This window comes from Aegilops tauschii, chromosome 5 (genome assembly GCF_002575655.3).
Source record: "Aegilops tauschii subsp. strangulata cultivar AL8/78 chromosome 5, Aet v6.0, whole genome shotgun sequence".
Lineage (NCBI taxonomy): Eukaryota > Viridiplantae > Streptophyta > Magnoliopsida > Poales > Poaceae > Aegilops > Aegilops tauschii.
Genome location: NC_053039.3, coordinates 230941003 through 230959746, shown reverse-complemented (window position 1 = coordinate 230959746; position 18744 = coordinate 230941003). Strand labels below are relative to the sequence as shown.

Sequence of the window (18744 nt, the reverse complement as noted above, 5' to 3'; positions counted from 1 at the left end):
TCTCTGGCTCTTTTTTTTCTTTTTGATTTGTCCATTGCATTTTTTATGCAAAATGATTCCCTACTTAGCTAAATTAGCTAAATTAGAGAGGAGAGTAGTGACCTCTTAATGACCTCATAATGATTTTGTATCTTCAAATTTGTATGCATGCCACATAGTCATGTCACTATTGACGAATTTACTGTATTCGCGATGATGTTGTGGAATGTTGGCATTGATCTCACACCTTATTTGTATGTGCATAGATGGAGCAAGTAACCGGATACGCCAGTGATGATTCCGGTAGCGATAATGGATCCTCGTCATTGAATGCGAACCAACCTTCCGGAGACAACTATATGAGTCAGGATGAATCGTACAGTGGTAATGTAAGTGCCTTCAATGTTGACCAAAACATATTGAATACAAACTAGTTATTTGACACTTACATGTCCTTTTAAATTTGTACAGCTACATGGCAATGATGACGATGAGGAATATGATATAGATGAACAATTTTATGTAGATAGTCTGAGCCAGGTATGTTGAAAAAATTGTAGGGCAATGATTGACATTAAAATTGTATGACCACTTATTTTACTTTACATGTGCACAGATAAATGCTAATGGTGACAATGAGCGTAATAATATAGATGATGACAATGCCGAGAGCGAGGTCGATGCATCTCGTAGTGGGAGCGGTTGCCAAGTAAGTTCTTTACATTATTTATGGTTAGTAACAATACAAGAACAGATTGACATGCAATGTTATATCTCATATTTTGCAGGGAGGTGTTGATGGTCCTAGCGGGAACGATGAGCACAGCGATGATGATCAGTTTGACCTTGACATGTGCTATGGTGAATATCAGCAAGAGTCACTTGATAGGCATTGGGCAGTGATGGTAAAGACATTCAGGTTATTAGACGAGGTGTACACGTTCTACAACAAGCACGCGAGAGAATGTGGGTTCAGCATCAGGAAGGACTCGCTAAAACGTTCAAAGGATCGCGCAAGGACTGTGCGCTTGAGGAGGTATCTCTGTTCCGCCGCAGGAAAACGATAGGCCAAGTTCTGTACCATGGAAGGCCGGACCAGCAGGCTTAGACCGGAGAGTCGATTCTTCTGCGAAGCCCATTTGGCAGTTAAGCTTGATAAAAAGCTTAATCTTTGGTATGTCAGTAGTTTCTCCGATGATCACAGCCACACTCTTGCACAACCGGACGAAGTCCCTTTCCTCCGATCTCATAATCAGATCAAAGCATTTGAGAGAGCTGAGATCTTAGCTATGGCTGGAGCTGGGATAAGAAAACATATCATTTTTGACAACGTCGTTAGCAGGTATGGGTCCTATGCAAAGTCACCGTTTGAGAGGACAAAGCTGTATAACATGTGCTATAGGGAGAAGATGAAATTGCTTGCACAAGGTGATGCTGATACTGCCATAGGAATCATGTTGACCAGAAAGGACAGAGATCCAGACTTCTTCTTTGAGCACACAGTTGACGCTGAAGGCAGGCTCCAAAACCTGTTTTGGTGTGATTCGCAGTCACGCCGGGATTATCTAGACTATGGTGATGTTGTCGTCTTCGATAGCACATACAAGATGAACAGGTATGGAATGCCGTTCATCCCTTTTGTGGGTCTGAACAACCACCGTTGCACTATGGTTTTCGCCTGCGCCATTGTTTCAGACGAGACTGAGGCTACATATGTTTGGTTGCTTAACACGTTCTTGAAAGCTAACTGTCAGAAGAGGCCCAAATCTGTAATTACCGATGGAGATGCAGCGATGATAAGGGCTATCAGGAAGGTGCTTTCTGACGTGTGGCATCGTCTATGTTCATGGCATATTGAAAAGAATATGCAGAAACACCTCAACCACAAGTCATTGAAGGAGTTCAGGGCATTATTGTACTATGCCACTACACATAAGGTTTTTGAGGAGAGATGGGCCGCGTTTGTGCGCAAATGGCAGACGGAGAGAATGAAAACATGGCTCCATAGGATGTACAGGAAGAGGACGCTTTGGGCTGCATCATATTTGTCTGGTGGGTTTTTCCTTGGTATGCGCAGTAATCAGAGGAGTGAGAGTCTGAACTCTAGCCTGCACCTTCATCTTGACTATGGTATGCCGATCGTTGACATGATTGTACACTACGAGAATTGTATTGTTCGCCTCCGTGAGAATGAAGCTTATGATGACTACATGGCCTCACAGACTCTTCCAGTAACAGTGACTGAGTGTCAGGCCATTGAGTCGTATGCTGCGAAAGCATTCACGCAGGCAAACTTTTATATGTTGCAACAAGATATGAAGAAGGTACAGGAGCTTGAGGTAATTGATAGACTGACAGGGACCGATAGTCAGAGATTTGTGGTTGCGTGGAAGAATAACAAGGATCACAGATTTAATGTGGACTATACGCCAGGTAACTCGGCAGAAACTATAAAGTGTAGTTGCCGAAGTATGACTCGCAAAGGGCTTCCTTGCAAGCATATTCTTCATGTTTTGAATGCACTGAACTTACCTGTGATACCCAAGTGTTGTGTCCTGCGAAGATTCTCAAAAAAAGCACGAGCTGGACTGCCCGTGAAGCGCACCAGCGATCTATTTGCGTGGGGTTGGTCCAGTGGTGAGGACAGAGGTAGATATAGTGAGTTGACCATCAAATCTTCAGAAGCATGTCATGTCGCATGTAGTAATCCTTTCTTATTCGACAAGTTGACGGCAACTCTGGATGATATTATAGCGAATAAGGACATTCAGGGAAATGAAGATGATAGTCAGCGAAGGTTTGTGAACAATAATCCATTTGAGCCTAACCGAGATCATATTCTGGTTCGTGATTCAGTAAAGGTTTCGACGAAGGGCGCACCTAAGCAGAACAGTAGAGGTCGCGGTAAGGGTGGCCTAGATGTGACAAAAAATGAGAGGCCTAAAGCATTTGACGAGAAATCTGGACGAAAATGTAGCATATGCAGCGGCACAGGTCATAACAGGAGCACATGCAGCAAAAATGAAGAGTATGTCTATTCTTTGTTTATGTTAGTTTTGTTGTTTCATTTACGGTACATTGATTCTCATAGTTTATTCTATGCAGCAACTGGGCTTGAAGACAGAAGTGAGGACGGTGCATTTGTTTTACTGCATCCATTTATATGTAACTATATGTCTTTTTGCTTTGTTTATGTTAGTTTCGTTGATTCATCTACCGTACATTGATTCTCACAATTTTTTTATTTATTCTATGCAGCAACTGGGCTTGAAGACTCAAGTGAAGACGATGCAAGTGTTTTACCTATTCCATTTATATGAAAAACATTTGTTAGATTTATGTTCGTGTTGAGTATTTTATATGTGTGAAACAAGATTATTGCCTACAGACCGTTGTTATTTGAGACTTGTTATTTTCTGTCCACTACAATAAAATTACTGTGGTGACAATTGTTATGTTGAGACATCATTATTGTTGATATAAATATTCACTATTCATTGTTTATATTATGAATTCTGCATGTATTTACTACAGTTCCGTCGGCTGTCAAATATATTAAAATAAGAGAAGTACTCTGCGAATTATTGTTGAAAAGGAAAAAAAGGGAAAAAATGCCCGCCCGTCTCCACAGCATGTCTTACTAAGCCCACGAGGCGACTACAACAGGCGTTTCAGAGCACGCCGTGGAAAGCAGGCCCAACAGGGCAGCATCGACGGGGTAGTAGACCAGAGGAGTTCAATGTGCCGACGGGAGCTGGGTATATAAACTGGTTGTCGTCGCCTTCGGCCGGCGAGGTGGCACTAAACTAGCGTTAGTTTCCCTGGCGCGTCGTCTCAGCGGGGGTTAACTGGGCCGGCCCACGGCGCGTCGAGCCGTCGAGAAGTCCGCGCCGTCCATGGCCTTTTTGGGCCGGCCCACGTCGCGTCTGGCTGTCTCCACGTCGCCCCGCGGCCGACGCAAGTTTAGTCCCACCTCGCCGGCCGAATGGGACGACGACCAGCTTATATACTCAGCTCCCATCGGCACATTGAACTCCTCTGGTTACTACCCCGTCGATGTACCCCGTCGATGCTGCCCTGTTGGGCCTAGTTTACATGGCGTGTTCTTAAACGCCTGTCGTAGTCGCCCGGTGGGCTTGATAACGACGGGCTTACTAAGACACGTTGTGGACGGGCGGGCAATTTTTTTACCTAAAATATTATTTTAGCTTTTCTAAACTAAACTAACACCCAGTGTGCTGTAAACCAACTTTTTGCTAACAAAATAACACGCAGTGTGCTGCCATAGTTTACTGTACAAAAACTTAACGACGACACGATTACATATATGTAAATGTAAACATTATTGTTGTTTTTGTAAACTATTTTTTTTGTTTTTCGAAACAAAATCGCCGCGTTTTTTTAATAATGCGCTACCATAGTTTAGTGTACAGAAAATAAACGAGATCGTATTACATATATGTAATCGTAACATTAGTGTCAAAAAAAAGTTAGTATTAAATATTTCTTCAACAAAATATCGTGTACACATACAAACGGTAAGTACGCATATAACTATTCGGAAACAAAAACTCATGTAAACAAAAAAAAAGACTGATTATATAATATTTATGAAACAAAATATCATGTGGACATAAAAAACGTAATTAAGTGTATAATCTTTTCGGAACAAAATAGTGGCAAAATCAATAAATATGTCTATTACATAAAATTTATAAGCAAGTGCGCAAAGCGTTTGAAAAATATAGTCCTCCAGTACCACCCAATTACATGCCAAACTCCTCCGTGGCGCATCTATTTCTTCTTCTTTGATATCCGAATAACTTTGTTTTTCACTTCATCAAGCTTGTTTCTTTCCGAAAAGATAAGTTGCGCTATCATTACCTCTCTCGAATCATCAATTGACCTCTGAAAAAAAGTGGTGTTAGCACAAAGTTCATTGTACATCGTAGTACAAACATTACTTGCGTGCGTTTCGAGTCCGTATGGATTTTCTACGATTTTCCAGGCCGAAAACCCCTAAAATACTGCCCGGACGTGACGCAACGTGCGTTCGTTGTCGGATTTCGTTCATTTTGGCCGTGGGGTGCCCGGGTGGGGCCCCATACGCGCTGGCAAAAGTTGGGTGCATTCCGTGAAACCGCTCAGGTACTTGCTGTGGAAGGGGGTGGTTTCGGTATGGGCGGAGGGGACCCTCGGTCGCACGTCTCCGCTTCGCATCCGCCAAACGTGCCCAATTTTTTTTCCACGTGCTACAGTGCCCTTGCAGGGCACGCACGCAAAAATTTGTCACGTTTCGAGTCCGTATGGATTTTCTACGATTTTTCGGGCCGAAAACCCCTAAAATACCGCCCGGACGTGACGCAACATGCGTTCGTTGTCGGATTTCGTTCATTTTGGCCGTGGGGTGCCCGGGTGGGGCCCCACACGCGCTGGCAAAAGTTGGGTGCATTCCGTGAAACCGCTCAGGTACTTGCTGTGGAAGGGGGTGGTTTCGGTATGGGCGGAGGGGACCCTCGGTCGCACGTCTCCGCTTCGCATCCGCCAAACGTGCCCAATTTTTTCCACGTGCTACAGTGCCCTTGCAGGGCACGCACGCAAAAATTGATCGCGTTTCGAGTCCGTATGGATTTTCTACGATTTTCCGGGCCGAAAACCCCTAAAATACTGCCCGGACGTGACGCAATGTGCGTTCATTGTCGGATTTCGTTCATTTTGGCCGTGGGGTGCCCGGGTGGGGCCCCACACGCGCTGGCAAAAGTTGGATGCATTCCGTGAAACCGCTCAAGTACTTGCTGTGGAAGGGGGTGGTTTCGGTATGGGCGGAGGGGACCCTCGGTCGCACGTCTCCGCTTCGCATCTGCCAAACGTGCCCAATTTTTTTCCACGTGCTACAGTGCCCTTGCAGGGCACGCACGCAAAAATTTGTCGCGTTTCGAGTCCGTATGGATTTTCTACGATTTTCTGGACCGAAAACCCCTAAAACACTGCCCGGACGTGACGCAACGTGCGTTCGTTGTCGGATTTCGTTCATTTTGGCCGTGGGGTGCCCGGATGGGGCCCCACACGCGCTGGCAAAAGTTGGGTGTATTCCGTGAAACCGCTCAGGTACTTGCTGTGGAAGGGGGTGGTTTCGGTATGGGCAGAGGGGACCCTCGGTCGCACGTCTCCGCTTCGCATCCGCCAAACATGCCCATTTTTTTCCACGTGCTACAGTGCCCTTGCAGGGCACGCATGCAAAAATTTGTGGCGTTTCGAGTCCGTATGGATTTTCTACGATTTTCCTGAAAATATTTAAAAAGTTGGGTTTACAAATATTTAAAAATATTCCAGAAAATTCATAAATGTTAATGAATTTAAAACTATTTCTGATAATGTTAATGAATTTAAAAATTCTCGGATTCATAAATACTAATGAATTATAAATATTCTCTATTTAAAAATATTTCGGAAAATGTTAATGAATTTATAAATTCTCGTATTCCTATATGTTAATGAATTTAAACATATTTCGGAAAATGTTAATGAATTTATAAATTCTCGTATTCATATATGTTAATGAATTTAAAAATATTCTCTGATTCATAAATGTTAATGAATTTAAAAATATTTCAGAAAATGTTAATGAATTAAAATATCTCGCCTTTTTAATTTTATTTTTGTTTTTTATTTGTTATATTTTTTATTTCAAAATTTCAATTTTTTCATCCACGGGCTTTACTATATGCACATATTTTAACAAAATCTGAACACTTTTGATTTTCTATTTTATGTGTTTTCACGATTTTTTTGTGCTACAATTTTTCGATAATTGCATACCTTATTCTGTGCTATGTATATTCGATGGAATTTTTTTTAATATATTGTGAACATTTTTATGCATGGGTCGGAAAATTTCCAAATTTTTTCAAAATAACCGTTCATTATTTTGCTAATTTTTTGAACAAACTTTGAAGACAAATTAAAACAAGATTCGAACAAACTAGATTGAACATAGAGATATTTTACATAGTCCATTCAACACTACCGAAACGAAACGAGTTTATCCGAACCTAAACGATACATAGTTCATACTTATAACTTTTTTTTAAATAAACAACTACTCCTACTCGTCGTCGCTAGCCGCGAGATCGATGAACTCCGCCGCGCCGTCACCGCCGTCGTCGTCGTCGCTGACCTGGGCCAACCGCTCCCAGTCGATGACGTCTTCGTCCGACGACTCCGACGCCTCCGCCTCTGCCTGTGGGACCACCGGCGGAATCTCCGCCGCCGCCTGCTCGGCGGCCTCCCTCGCAGCCGCCGCCGCATCTGCAGCCGCCGCTGCAGCCACCGACACCCGCAGGGCGACGAGGTAACCCGGCGTATCGTCGGGATCGCCGTCCTCCTGAAGAACCACGTGCTCCGGCGGCAGTTCCACCTCCGGCGGGGCGGGGGGATCGGCGGGCGCCGGCGCAGGTGGTGGAGGGGCCCGACGGCCGCGCGCTTTTGGACGGGGGCGCGGGACAAGAAGGCGGCGGCGGTCGCCGATGAGGTCTGGCGTGACGCCGGACTCCGCCAACCGGTACGCGCCAATGACGGCGGCGTACTCTTTGCCGTCCCAGAACGCGTGACGGCCGGCGATGTTGTTGCGGCCGCCGGTCCGCTTCTCCTCCGCGGAGGCGCCGGGCCCGCGCCTCGGGTACCCGTCCTTGTCGAGTTTCCAGTTGTGCGGAAGACGGCAACCCGGCGGCACGAGGAGCCCAAACCGGTACAGCTCCTTTGTCTCCGGCGTGCTCAGGCTCGACGGCCACGCGCTCGGTCCGTCGTCGCCGCCGGTGCCGGAGCTGCTGCCGTGGTGGAACGACATGTCGCCAGTGGGCGGACGGGGATGGAATGCGACGGGCGGGTGGGTGGGCAGATAATGCGACGGGCGGACGGGCCGGCAGTCGAGGGCGGCGGCGCGGCAGACGAGGGGACGGGGCGGCAGACGAGGGGATGGACGGGACGGGGCGGCGGGCCGCAGTTCACGCGCCACGACGTGCTTTCACCGGGGGCCGCGCGGATTGACCAACCGACGCGCGGATTGACCACCGACGCTCTTTGACCACCGACGCGGTTAGACGTACGTACGTCGCCACAGTAAAAAAAATGCCGTCGGACGCGCGTACACGTACGTACGTCGACGAGCCGCGCGGGTACGTCGCGGGGGCGGGGCTGGGGGAGGGGAAGGGGCAATGACCATCCTACCTTTTTTAAGTTTCCAGGTGAAGGGGTATAGGACGATCTGGACCGTTGATGTTTCCAGGGGTTGTACCGAAGAAGAAGTGTTTTATGGATCGGTGGATTGAGATAAAAAGTGCGATAAGGGTAGGAATATATACTGACAGGGATCAGAAAGGGAATAAAACGCCACTATTGTTGAGGGAACAGTTGTACCCTCTACATATATGTAGCTGCTCGTTATGCTTGCACTAACACCGAAAAGAAATAATAGGACAAAAGACAAAACAGCTAGGATATGGCCCGTGGGATCCAAATCATTATGTTTCCACGCAACCTATTTGTGTAAATCTCCTTGTAGCCTTTCTACATCATGATAGTTTGCAGGCATCGAACAGAACACACCATCATTGGAAAGTGCAGATTCTGGTTGTTTGTATCTAAAACATTTGAATATCTAAAAATATTAGTATGTGATATTGTCAAGTGCAACATTGTTTGTACCTGCAATTCTTTCTGCCATGGATTCAGTGGATAAAACCTGAACGATCTTGCAGGTTAAATCAGAAAACTTAGCTCGCCTTGTTTGATGTTTACTTCAAAAATATTTTGTTCTCGTGCACAGAATTGCGTGTGCTCTTCTTGAACTTTGTAGACGCTGTTGAAGTGTATATGTGGATTGCCTAGCTCTTTTCATCAGTTCGCACTTTTGGTTGCGTTACCTACTGCATGAACCTTAACATGGTATCAGGGAGTCAGGTCTTGAGTTCAAGTCCTGGCTTTCGCGGTTTATCCAAAAATTGTTGCTGCCCCCCTCTGTGTCCACGTATAGGCCTCTTGAGCCATACTTCTGAGTCTATTCACATGTTGACTTCCCGCGTTACACGTGAGAGGGGGTGTTGAAGTGTATATGTGGATTGCCTAGCCTTTTCCATTAGTTCGGACTTTTGATTGCATTCGCTAGTGCATGAAGCTTAACAGACGCCTCATTTTGAACCAAAATTTGAGCTTATCCTTTCCTTCTTACGCAGAAAACATGTAAATGTTTCTTTTTACCTGTAGTCTTTTGTGGTTTTCAGTGAAACAACTCCTCTTGGATCATACCTGTTTTGATTTGGGATAAAGCACTACACTTCCTAAACTTGTTTTATTAATTGGAAAAAAATCTTGTGAGATTGGTACGTGCTGGTATACTTTGATTCTTTTTCTGAATGTCATGGTCTAAGCTTGATGCTATAACAAATGGTCAACTTAAAGCCAACAGTGTGAAAATGTTCTGCACGATTTGTCGCCGCTTTTAGATACTAACTAGAGATGTCATGTGACTGCCAACTACCATTGCTGGTAGGGTGAAACTTGTCATGCCAACAAATTATTTTAACACAAACCTTTTGTATATATAACTGTGATTCCATTTGAAACTCGGGAGAATTATCTTCTTGAAAATAAAATAATACCTAGGATGAACCATGTATATTTTCAAATAAGAATTAAGCACCCAAATCCAAATCGAAGAGGAACCTAATCCATCCGATGGAGTTTACACCCACGGCTCACACCAACTGAGCTAGGACTGGCTGCAAAGATCATCTTATTGACACACATGATTCGTATTGATGTGATCCTAGGATTAGACTTTCTAATTTTATTTAGTTAAGATAACTGAGATTGGAAGAGCCTTGTTCACTGTTAAACGTCGAACTTCTTACATGGGTGAATAGCGAAAATGATACTGCTTGTTTGATAGTCCCAAATTATAAATATTTAGAGAACCCCTCGCCCAACCCGCTCCCGCGAGGGGGGGGGGGGGGATTCCCGTCTGCGCCGCCGCTAGCCCTCTCTCCCCTCCTCTTCCCCTCGCCGCCGGCGTAGGCGGCGGCGGGGTCCTGGTCTCCCGTCCCTCGAGGTGGTCTGACGCGGGGCTGCCCCCCTCGAGCTGATGCGTGGCGCTTGGCAGGGCGCGACGGCGGCGGCTACGGGTGGTGGCGTGGAGGGCTGCTGGGCCTTGCGGGGCATGGTGCTCGTGCTTGGATGCGGTGGCGGGGTGTGCTCGGAGTGGCGGCGAGGGTTTCCCAGATCTGATCTGGACGGTGGTGGATCCTCCGGCCGCCGCTTCGCGGGCGGCACGGGCTGCGGCGGATAGGGCCTGCCGGCGGCGTGCGGGGGCTGTTGCGCTCGTCCTCGTCGGCATGGTGGCGGCGGTGGTGGTGCGTGCCGGCCGGATTTCGCCTGTTTCCGGCCGGCGGCGCGGGTTTGGGGCCCTGGCCCGGCGTGGCTGCGGTCCCGGCTGTGGGTGGCGGCGGCGAGGTGGCTTCACTGTGCCGGCTCCACGGCAGCTCGGCGAGTTGACGGGGGCGGCGGCTGGCTTTCCGGCGTCGGCTCGTCTGTTGGCGGTCCGTTTCGACCTTCGGCCCTCTCCTTGTCGTCTGGTTGCTACCTCCGTCGAAGGTTCGGCCCTCCCCCGACTATGGTCCATCGCTCGTCTCGCGCTCGGCAGCAGGACCGAGCTCGTCTCGCGCCCGGCAGCAGGACCGATCTTGTCTCGCGCCCGGCAGCAGGATCGACCTCGTCTCGCGCCCGGTAGCAGGACCGTGCTCGTCTCGCGCCCGGCAACAGGATGGGTCGATGGAGTCCAATTTTGGCCGACCTTTGGGTTTTGGCGTTAGGGACAGCCCAGGGGTGCGAAAGGCGGTTCCTTTCCACTCGTATCTTTGGTTGAGGTAGCGGTGGGTCTCGAGTGAGGTGGATTCCAGGTCTTGGATGCCAGGGCGGCGGCCCTGCGGGTGGCTCCGCGGTGCTCTTGGGCAGAGCCTGTGGTTAGGTGCTGCCGGTGGCCATGGCCGTGTGGGCGGCGTGGTCATCGGGATGTGGCGTCCGGTGGTGGTGAGTGTTGGCCGGGGTGAAAACCTGATCTGTCTTCGGACGGACTGGCGGCGGCAAACCTCGCTCCCTTCTTGAAGGCGTCGTCGTGGCTCTCATTGCCCGTCGTGTTGCTCCAGGGAAACTCTGATCCTCGGGTCAGGCGGTGACGGCGCTCTGGTGTCGTAACCTTCCTGAAGGCGCCGCCTTGGAGCACACGGTTCGTCATATGCGGCTTCTTCTCTTCGCGTTGGCGTGTCCGCTGTTGAGGGCTCCGGTTGCTCTTGTAGTACTAGGGGTAGTGTTGCCGCGCTCAGCGCTTATGTATCCAGCCTTGGGTGTGTGCGTGTGTTGTGATGGCGTGCGTTTGTATCTGAGCTGTGGTCGGTCATTGCTTTATATATAAAGCGGGGCGAAAGCCTTTTTGGGTATTATAAATATTTAGAAGATAAATTCAGAATTGATCGTGGATCATACTCTATTTTGTTTGATGTGAAGATATTTGCGTCACATACTAGTCACTAGCAGTTCTATTGACTTTCATTTAGTTCCCAAAACTCCAAAACTGTTCATTTCTATGATAGTTTCCCCTCATTTATTTGCCTGCATGTTTTTCTACATTAATTGTCCAAAATAGGTCGAGTTTACCATCGTGAGCAAATGGTACGTCCTGATCTACCTCCTCCGCTTGAAAGTTGCAAACCATGTCTTATTCATTTGCCAAGGTCTACCTGCCTATTTTTTTTTATCAATTGGGTTCAGGATGAATTGGCCCAAATAATAATAATGAACTGGTTGGCTGGTTGCTCTAATGGATCCTTCGACATGTGCCAGGTCAGGCTTGATCTGAACTGCCAGGCCGTTAAAATGCCTCCTACCTTGTATGGCTTGGACTCAGCAAAATGTCAAATAGATAAAAGACTAACCTGGTTATATGATTAGGTACCGAACTGTGAGCTGAGCCATTATGTTGTAAGGGCACACAATTGGTTAATGTGCTACAAATAATGAATGTGTACACGGTACTACCATCTCTACTCCTAATGTTTTAGTTGTTAGTCTCCATTCCCAGTTTATTTTCGTCCAACCTTTGTCTTTTTTTTCCGTCTCTCCTCCCACCTCCACACAACCATCCTGTCGCACCAGAAAAACAACAAAGACCACGTAGCTATTCCCCTCGCACGACAAAAACTCAGACGAAAACTGACGAACGGAAAAAAACCGACGAAAAAAATCGGCCCGACTCACACGAACGAGGGAGCGAGGCCTCCTCGCGGAAAAAACTGTCGATCCAGATTGCCCTCGTTCGTCTCGCTACGAGGACGATAACCACGCCCCAGCTGCCTTCGCTGCCGCCGATCCCTCCGCCGCCACCGATCTATTCGCTACGTCCATGGAAACCACGCCCTAGCCGCCGATCCCTTTGCCGCCGCCGAGGTCCTGGAAGAGCCACCCTCGTGGATCCCTTTGCTACCGCTGATCTATTCGCTACGTCCATGGAAACCACGCCCTAGCCGCCGATCCCTTTGCCGCCGCCGAGGTCCTGGACGGGCCGCCCTTGCGGATCCCTTCGCCGCCGCCGAGGTCCTGGGGTAGCCGTCGCCACCGCCGCTGGATTCCTCCTCCCTTGCTCCATTGCCACCGGCCAGCCCTCACCTCCATGACGTCGTCTCTCGATCTCCATCGATCTCCTCCCTGTTGGATCTGTACACATGGCCAGATTGACGGATGGAGACCTTCACAGTCGTCGTTCTTCTCCCTCCCCGACCTCCCGTCGCCGTGCTCCACGGATTTGGCCATGGCCAGAACCGACGACGCTAGCCAGGTTGCCACGGTGGTCGCTACTGGATCCATGGAGGAGCACAACGGTGGAGCTCACCCGGTCTTCTCCTCATTTTCCTCCATGGTTGGGTCTCTTGATGCCTAGCGGTGCTCCCTGTCGGCCTCCTCCACCAAAGGGTGTTGGGCGCCAACGTGAAGTCGCTCCAGAAGCTGCTCACGGGGAAGGTCGTCTTCTCAAGACGACCCTAGCCTTACGCACATGCCCGCTCCATCAAGGTACCTAACAACATTTCAAATTCCCAAACTGGTCCTTTCACTTGGGCCAGAGAAGATGAGACGGAGGCGCCCTGTTTGGGGATGACCGATGCCCGCAAGGCAGGATGTCATTGGGGCTGGAGAGGGGAGTGAGATATACAGGAGGAGAATGGTGTTATGATGTCAGCTGGGTTGTTGGGGAAATTGTTCTAGCTGCTGCGCTTGCTTGTTTATGAACATGCTCGTGTGCTTGCTATGCCCTTGCATTTTTGTGTGCTGGCGTCCGCTGCTGAGCGTGTTTGTCCTTGTTCCGGTTGTTTAGAAAAATTTCTATGCAGTCTTTTTTTGCTGAACACTTCATGATCACACAATACTGAATGAAAGCCACCTGAACTTGGTTTGAGCTCTGATCTCTACTCCTAATGTCTCAGTTGGTAGTCTCCGTTCCGGGTTTATTTTCGTCCCACCTTCGTCTGTTTTTTGTCTCTCCTCCCACCTTCGTCTGTTTTTTTCGTCTCTCCTCCCACCTCCACACAACCATCCCGCCGCACCAGAAAAACAACAAAGACCACGTAGCTATTCCCCTCGCACGACAAAAAATCAGACGAAAACTGACGAACGAAAAAACCGACGAAAAAAATTGGCCCGACTCACACGAACGAGGGAGCGAGGCCTCCTCGCGGAAAAAACTGTCGATCCAGATTGCCATTGTTCGTCTCGCTACGAGGACGATAACCACGGCCCAGCTGCCTTCGCCGCCGCCGATCCCTCCGCCGCCGCCGATCTATTCGCTACGTCAATGGAAACCACGCCCTAGCCGCCGATCCCTTTGCCGCCGCCGAGGTCCTGGATGAGCCACCCTCGTGGATCCCTTTGCTGCCGCTGATCTATTCGCTACGTCCATGGAAACCACGCCCTAGCCGCCGATCCCTTTGCCACCGCCGAGGTCCTGGACGGGCCGCCCTTGCGGATCCCTTCGCCGCCGCCGAGGTCCTGGGGTAGCCGTCGCCAGCGCCGCTGGGTTCCTCCTCCCCCGCTCCATTGCCACCGGCCAGCCCTCACCTCCATGACGTCGTCTCTCGATCTCCATCGATCTCCTCCCTGTTGGATCTGTACACATGGCCAGGTTGACGGATGGAGACCTCCACAGTCGTCGATCTTCTCCCTCCCCGACCTCCCGTCGCCGTGATCCACGGATTTGGCCATGGCCACAACCGATGACGCTAACCAGGTTGCCACGGTGGTCGCTACTGGATCCATGGAGGAGCACAACGGTGGAGCTCACCCGGCCTTCTCCTCAGTTTCCTCCGTGGTTGGGTCTCTTGATGCCTAGCGGTGCTCCCTGTCGGCCTCCTCGACCAAAGGGTGTTGGGCGCCAACGTGAAGTCGCTCCAGAAGCTGCTCACGGGGAAGGTCGTCTTCTCAAGACGACCCTAGCCTTACGCACATGCCCGCTCCATCAAGGTACCTAACAACATTTCAAATTCCCAAACTGGTCCTTTCACTTGGGCCAGAGGAGATGAGACGGAGGCGCCCTGTTTGGGGATGACCGATGCCCGCAAGGCAGGATGTCACTGGGGCAGGAGAGGGGAGTGAGATATACAGGAGGGGAATGGTGTTATGATGTCAGCTGGGTTGTTGGGGAAATTGTTCTAGCTGCTGCGCTTGCTTGTTTATGTACATGCTCGTGTGCTTGCTATGCCCTTGCATTTTTGTGTGCTGGCGTCCGCAGCTGAGCGTGTTTGTCCTTGTTCCGAATGTTTAGAAAAATTTCTATGCACTCTTTTTTTGCTGAACACTTCATGATCACACAATACTGAATGAAAGCCACCTGAACTTGGTTTGAGCTCTGATCTCTACTCCTAATGTCTCAGTTGGTAGTCTCCGTTCCGAGTTTATTTTCGTCCCACCTTCGTCTGTTTTTTTTCGTCTCTCCTCCCACCTTCGTCTGTTTTTTTTTCGTCTCTCCTCCCACCTCCACACAACCATCCCGTCGCACCAGAAAAACAAAGAAGACCACGTAGCTATTCCCCTCGCACGACAAAAACTCGGACGAAAACTAACGAACGAAAAAAAACCGACGAAAAAAAATCGACCCGACTCACACGAACGAGGGAGTGAGGCCTCCTCGCGGAAAAAACTGTCGATCCAGATTACCCTCGTTCGTCTCGCTACGAGGACGATAACCACGCCCCAGGTGCCTTCGCTGCCGCCGATCCCTCCGTCGCCGCCCATCTATTCGCTACGTCCATGGAAACCACGCCCTAGCCGCCGCCGAGGTCCTGGACGAGCCACCCTCGTGGATCCCTTTGCTGCCGCTGATCTATTCGCTACGTCCATAGAAACCACGCCCTAGCCGCCGATCCCTTTGCCGCCGCCGATCCCTTTACCGCCGCCGAGGTCCTGGACGGGCCGCCCTTGCGGATCCCTTTGCCGCCGCCGAGGTCCTGGGGTAGCCTTCGCCACCGCCGCTAGATTCCTCCTCCCTTGCTCCATTGCCACCGGCCAGCCCTCACCTCCATGACGTCGTCTCTCGATCTCCATCGATCTCCTCCCTGTTGGATCTGTACACACGGCCAGATTGACGGATGGAGACCGCCACAGTCGTCGTTCTTCTCCCTCCCCGACCTCCCGTCGCCGTGCTCCACGGATTTGGCCATGGCTACAACCGACGACGCTAGCCAGGTTGCCACGGTGGTCGCTACTAGATCCATGGAAGAGCACAACGGTGGAGCTCACCCGGCCTTCTCCTCATTTTCCTCCAAGGTTGGGTCTCTTGATGCCTAGCGGTGCTCCCTGTCGGGCTCCTCCACCAAAGGGTGTTGGGCGCCAACGTGAAGTCGCTCCAGAAGCTGCTCACGGGGAAGGTCGTCTTCTCAAGACGACCCTAGCCTTACGCACATGCCCGCTCCATCAAGGTACCTAACAACATTTCAAATTCCCAAACTGGTCCTTTCACTTGGGCCAGAGGAGATGAGACGGAGGCGCCCTGTTTGGGGATGACCGATGCCCGCAAGGCAGGATGTCACTGGGGCTGGAGAGGGGAGTGAGATATACAGGAGGGGAATGGTGTTATGATGTCAGCTGGGTTGTTGGGGAAATTGTTCTAGCTGCTGCGCTTGCTTGTTTATGTACATGCTCGTGTGCTTGCTATGCCCTTGCATTTTTGTGTGCCGGCGTCCGGTGCTGAGCGTGTTTGTCCATGTTCCGGTTGTTTAAAAAAATTTCTATGCACTCTTTTTTTGCTGAACACTTCATGATCACACAATGCTGAATGAAAGCCACCTGAACTTGGTTTGAGCTCTGATCTCTACTCCTAATGTCTCAGTTGGTAGTCTCCGTTCCGGGTTTATTTTCATCCCACCTTCGTCTGTTTTTTTCGTCTCTCCTCCCACCTTCGTCTGTTTTTTTCCGTCTCTCCTCCCACCTTCGTCTGTTTTTTTCCGTCTCTCCTCCCACCTCCACACAACCATCCCGTCGCACCAGAAAAACAACGAAGACCACGTAGCTATTCCCCTCGCACGACAAAAACTCAGACGAAAACTGACGAACGAAAGAAAACCGACAAAAAAAATCGGCCCGACTCACACGAACGAGGGAGCGACGCCTCCTCGTGGAAAAAACTGTTGATCCAGATTGCCCTCGTTCGTCTCGCTACGAGGACGACAACCACGGCCCAGCTGCCTTCGCTGCCGCCGATCCCTCCGCCGCCGCCGATCTATTCGCTACGTCCATGGGAACCACGCCCTAGCCGTCGATCCCTTTGCCGCCGCCGAGGTCCTGGACGAGCCACCCTCGTGGATCCCTTTGCTGCCGCTGATCTATTCGCTACGTCCATGGAAACCACGCCCTAGCCGCCATTCCCTTTGGCGCCGCCGATCCCTTTGCCGCCGCAGAGGTCCTGGACGGGCCGCCCTTGCGGATCCCTTCGCCGCCGCCGAGGTCCTGGGGTAGCCGTCGCTGGATTCCTCCTCCCCCGCTCCATTGCCACCGGCCAGCCCTCACCTCCATGACGTCGTCTCTCGATCTCCATCGATCTCCTCCCTGTTGGATCTGTACACATGGCCAGATTGACGGATAAAGACCTCCACAGTCGTCGTTCTTCTCCCTCCCCGACCTCTCGTCGCCGTGCTCCACGGATTTGGCCATGGCCACAACCGACGACGCTAGCCAGGTTGCCACGGTGGTCGCTACTGGATCCATGGAGGAGCACAACGGTGGAGCTCACCCGGCCTTCTCCTCATTTTCCTCCATGGTTGGGTCTCTTGATGCCTAGCGGTGCTCCCTGTCGGCCTCCTCAACCAAAGGGTGTTGGGCGCCAACGTGAAGTCGCTCCAGAAGCTGCTCACGGGGAAGGTCGTCTTCTTAAGATGACCCTAGCCTTACGCACATGCCCGCTCCATCAAGGTACCTAACAACATTTCAAATTCCCAAACTGGTCCTTTCACTTGGGCCAGAGGAGATGAGACGGAGGCGCCCTGTTTGGGGATGACCGATGCCCGCAAGGCAGGATCTCACTGGGGCTGGAGAGGGGAGTGAGATATACTGGAGGGGAACGGTGTTATGATGTCAGCTGGGTTGTTGGGGAAATTGTTCTAGCTGCTGTGCTTGCTTGTTTATGTACATGCTCGTGTGCTTGCTATGCCCTTGCATTTTTGTGTGCTGGCGTCCGCTGCTGAGCGTGTTTGTCCTTGTTCCGGTTGTTTAGAAAAATTTCTATGCACTCTTTTTTTGCTGAACACTTCATGATCACACAATACTGAATGAAAGCCACCTGAACTTGGTTTGAGCTCTGATCTCTACTCCTAATGTCTCAGTTGGTACTCTCCGTTCCGGGTTTATTTTCGTCCCACCTTCGTCTGTTTTTTCGTCTCTCCTCCCACCTTCGTCTGTTTTTTTCGTCTCTCCTTCCACCTCCACACAACCATCCCGTCGCACCAGAAAAACAACGAAGACCACGTAGCTATTCCCCTCGCACGACAAAAACTCAGACGAAAACTGACGAACGAAAAAAAACTGACGAAAAAATATCGGCACGACTCACACGAACGAGGGAGCGAGGCCTCCTCGCGGAAAAAACTGTCGATCCAGATTGCCCTCGTTCGTCTCGCTACGAGGACGATAACCACGCCCCAGCTGCCTTCGCTGCCGCCGATCCCTCCGCCGCCGCCGATCTATTCGCTATTACCATGGAAACCACGCCCTAGCCGCCGATCCCTTTGCCGCCGCCGAGTTCCTAGACGAGCCACCCTCGTGGATCCCTTTGCTGCCGCTGATCTATTCGCTACGTCCATGGAAACCACGCCCTAGCCGCCGATCCCTTTGCCGCCGCCGATCCCTTTACCGCCGCCGAGGTCCTGGCCGGGCCGCCCTTGCGGATCCCTTTGCCGCCGTCGAGGTCCTGGGGTAGCCGTCGCCACCGCCGCTGGATTCCTCCTCCCCCGCTCCATTGCCACCGGCCAGCCCTCACCTCCATGACGTCGTCTCTCGATCTCCATCGATCTCCTCCCTGTTGGATATGTACACATGGCCAGATTGACGGATGGATACCTCCACAGTCGTCTTTCTTCTCCCTCCCCGACCTCCCGTCGCCGTGCTCCACGGATTTGGCCATGGCCACAACCGACGATGCTAGCCAGGTTGCCACGGTGGTCGCTACTGGATCCATGG

The 18744-nt window shown here is 50.7% G+C and overlaps 1 protein-coding gene across 1 annotated transcript; it reads left to right on the top strand.

Annotated features, from left to right (window-relative positions):
• The first annotated feature begins 245 nt into the window (after nt 1–245).
• Nucleotides 246–3299, top strand: LOC141022706 (protein FAR1-RELATED SEQUENCE 5-like). Its single transcript, XM_073498969.1, has 7 exons — nt 246–368; nt 451–519; nt 596–688; nt 768–1015; nt 1166–2412; nt 3085–3144; nt 3238–3299. Exons 1-7 carry the CDS (start codon nt 246–248, stop codon nt 3297–3299), a joined length of 1902 nt encoding a protein of 633 aa, XP_073355070.1.
• Nucleotides 3300–18744: the final 15445 nt, after the last annotated feature.

Excerpts from the sequence above, each read along its gene's own strand:
- LOC141022706 (XM_073498969.1), top strand. The coding sequence starts at position 246 with ATGGAGCAAGTAACCGGATACGCCAGTGATGATTCCGGTAGCGATAAT. Across the intron at positions 520-595 it reads ATGTAGATAGTCTGAGCCAG|ATAAATGCTAATGGTGACAA; the intron begins GTATGTTGAAAA and ends ACATGTGCACAG. Across the intron at positions 2,413-3,084 it reads TAATGTGGACTATACGCCAG|CAACTGGGCTTGAAGACAGA; the intron begins GTAACTCGGCAG and ends TATTCTATGCAG.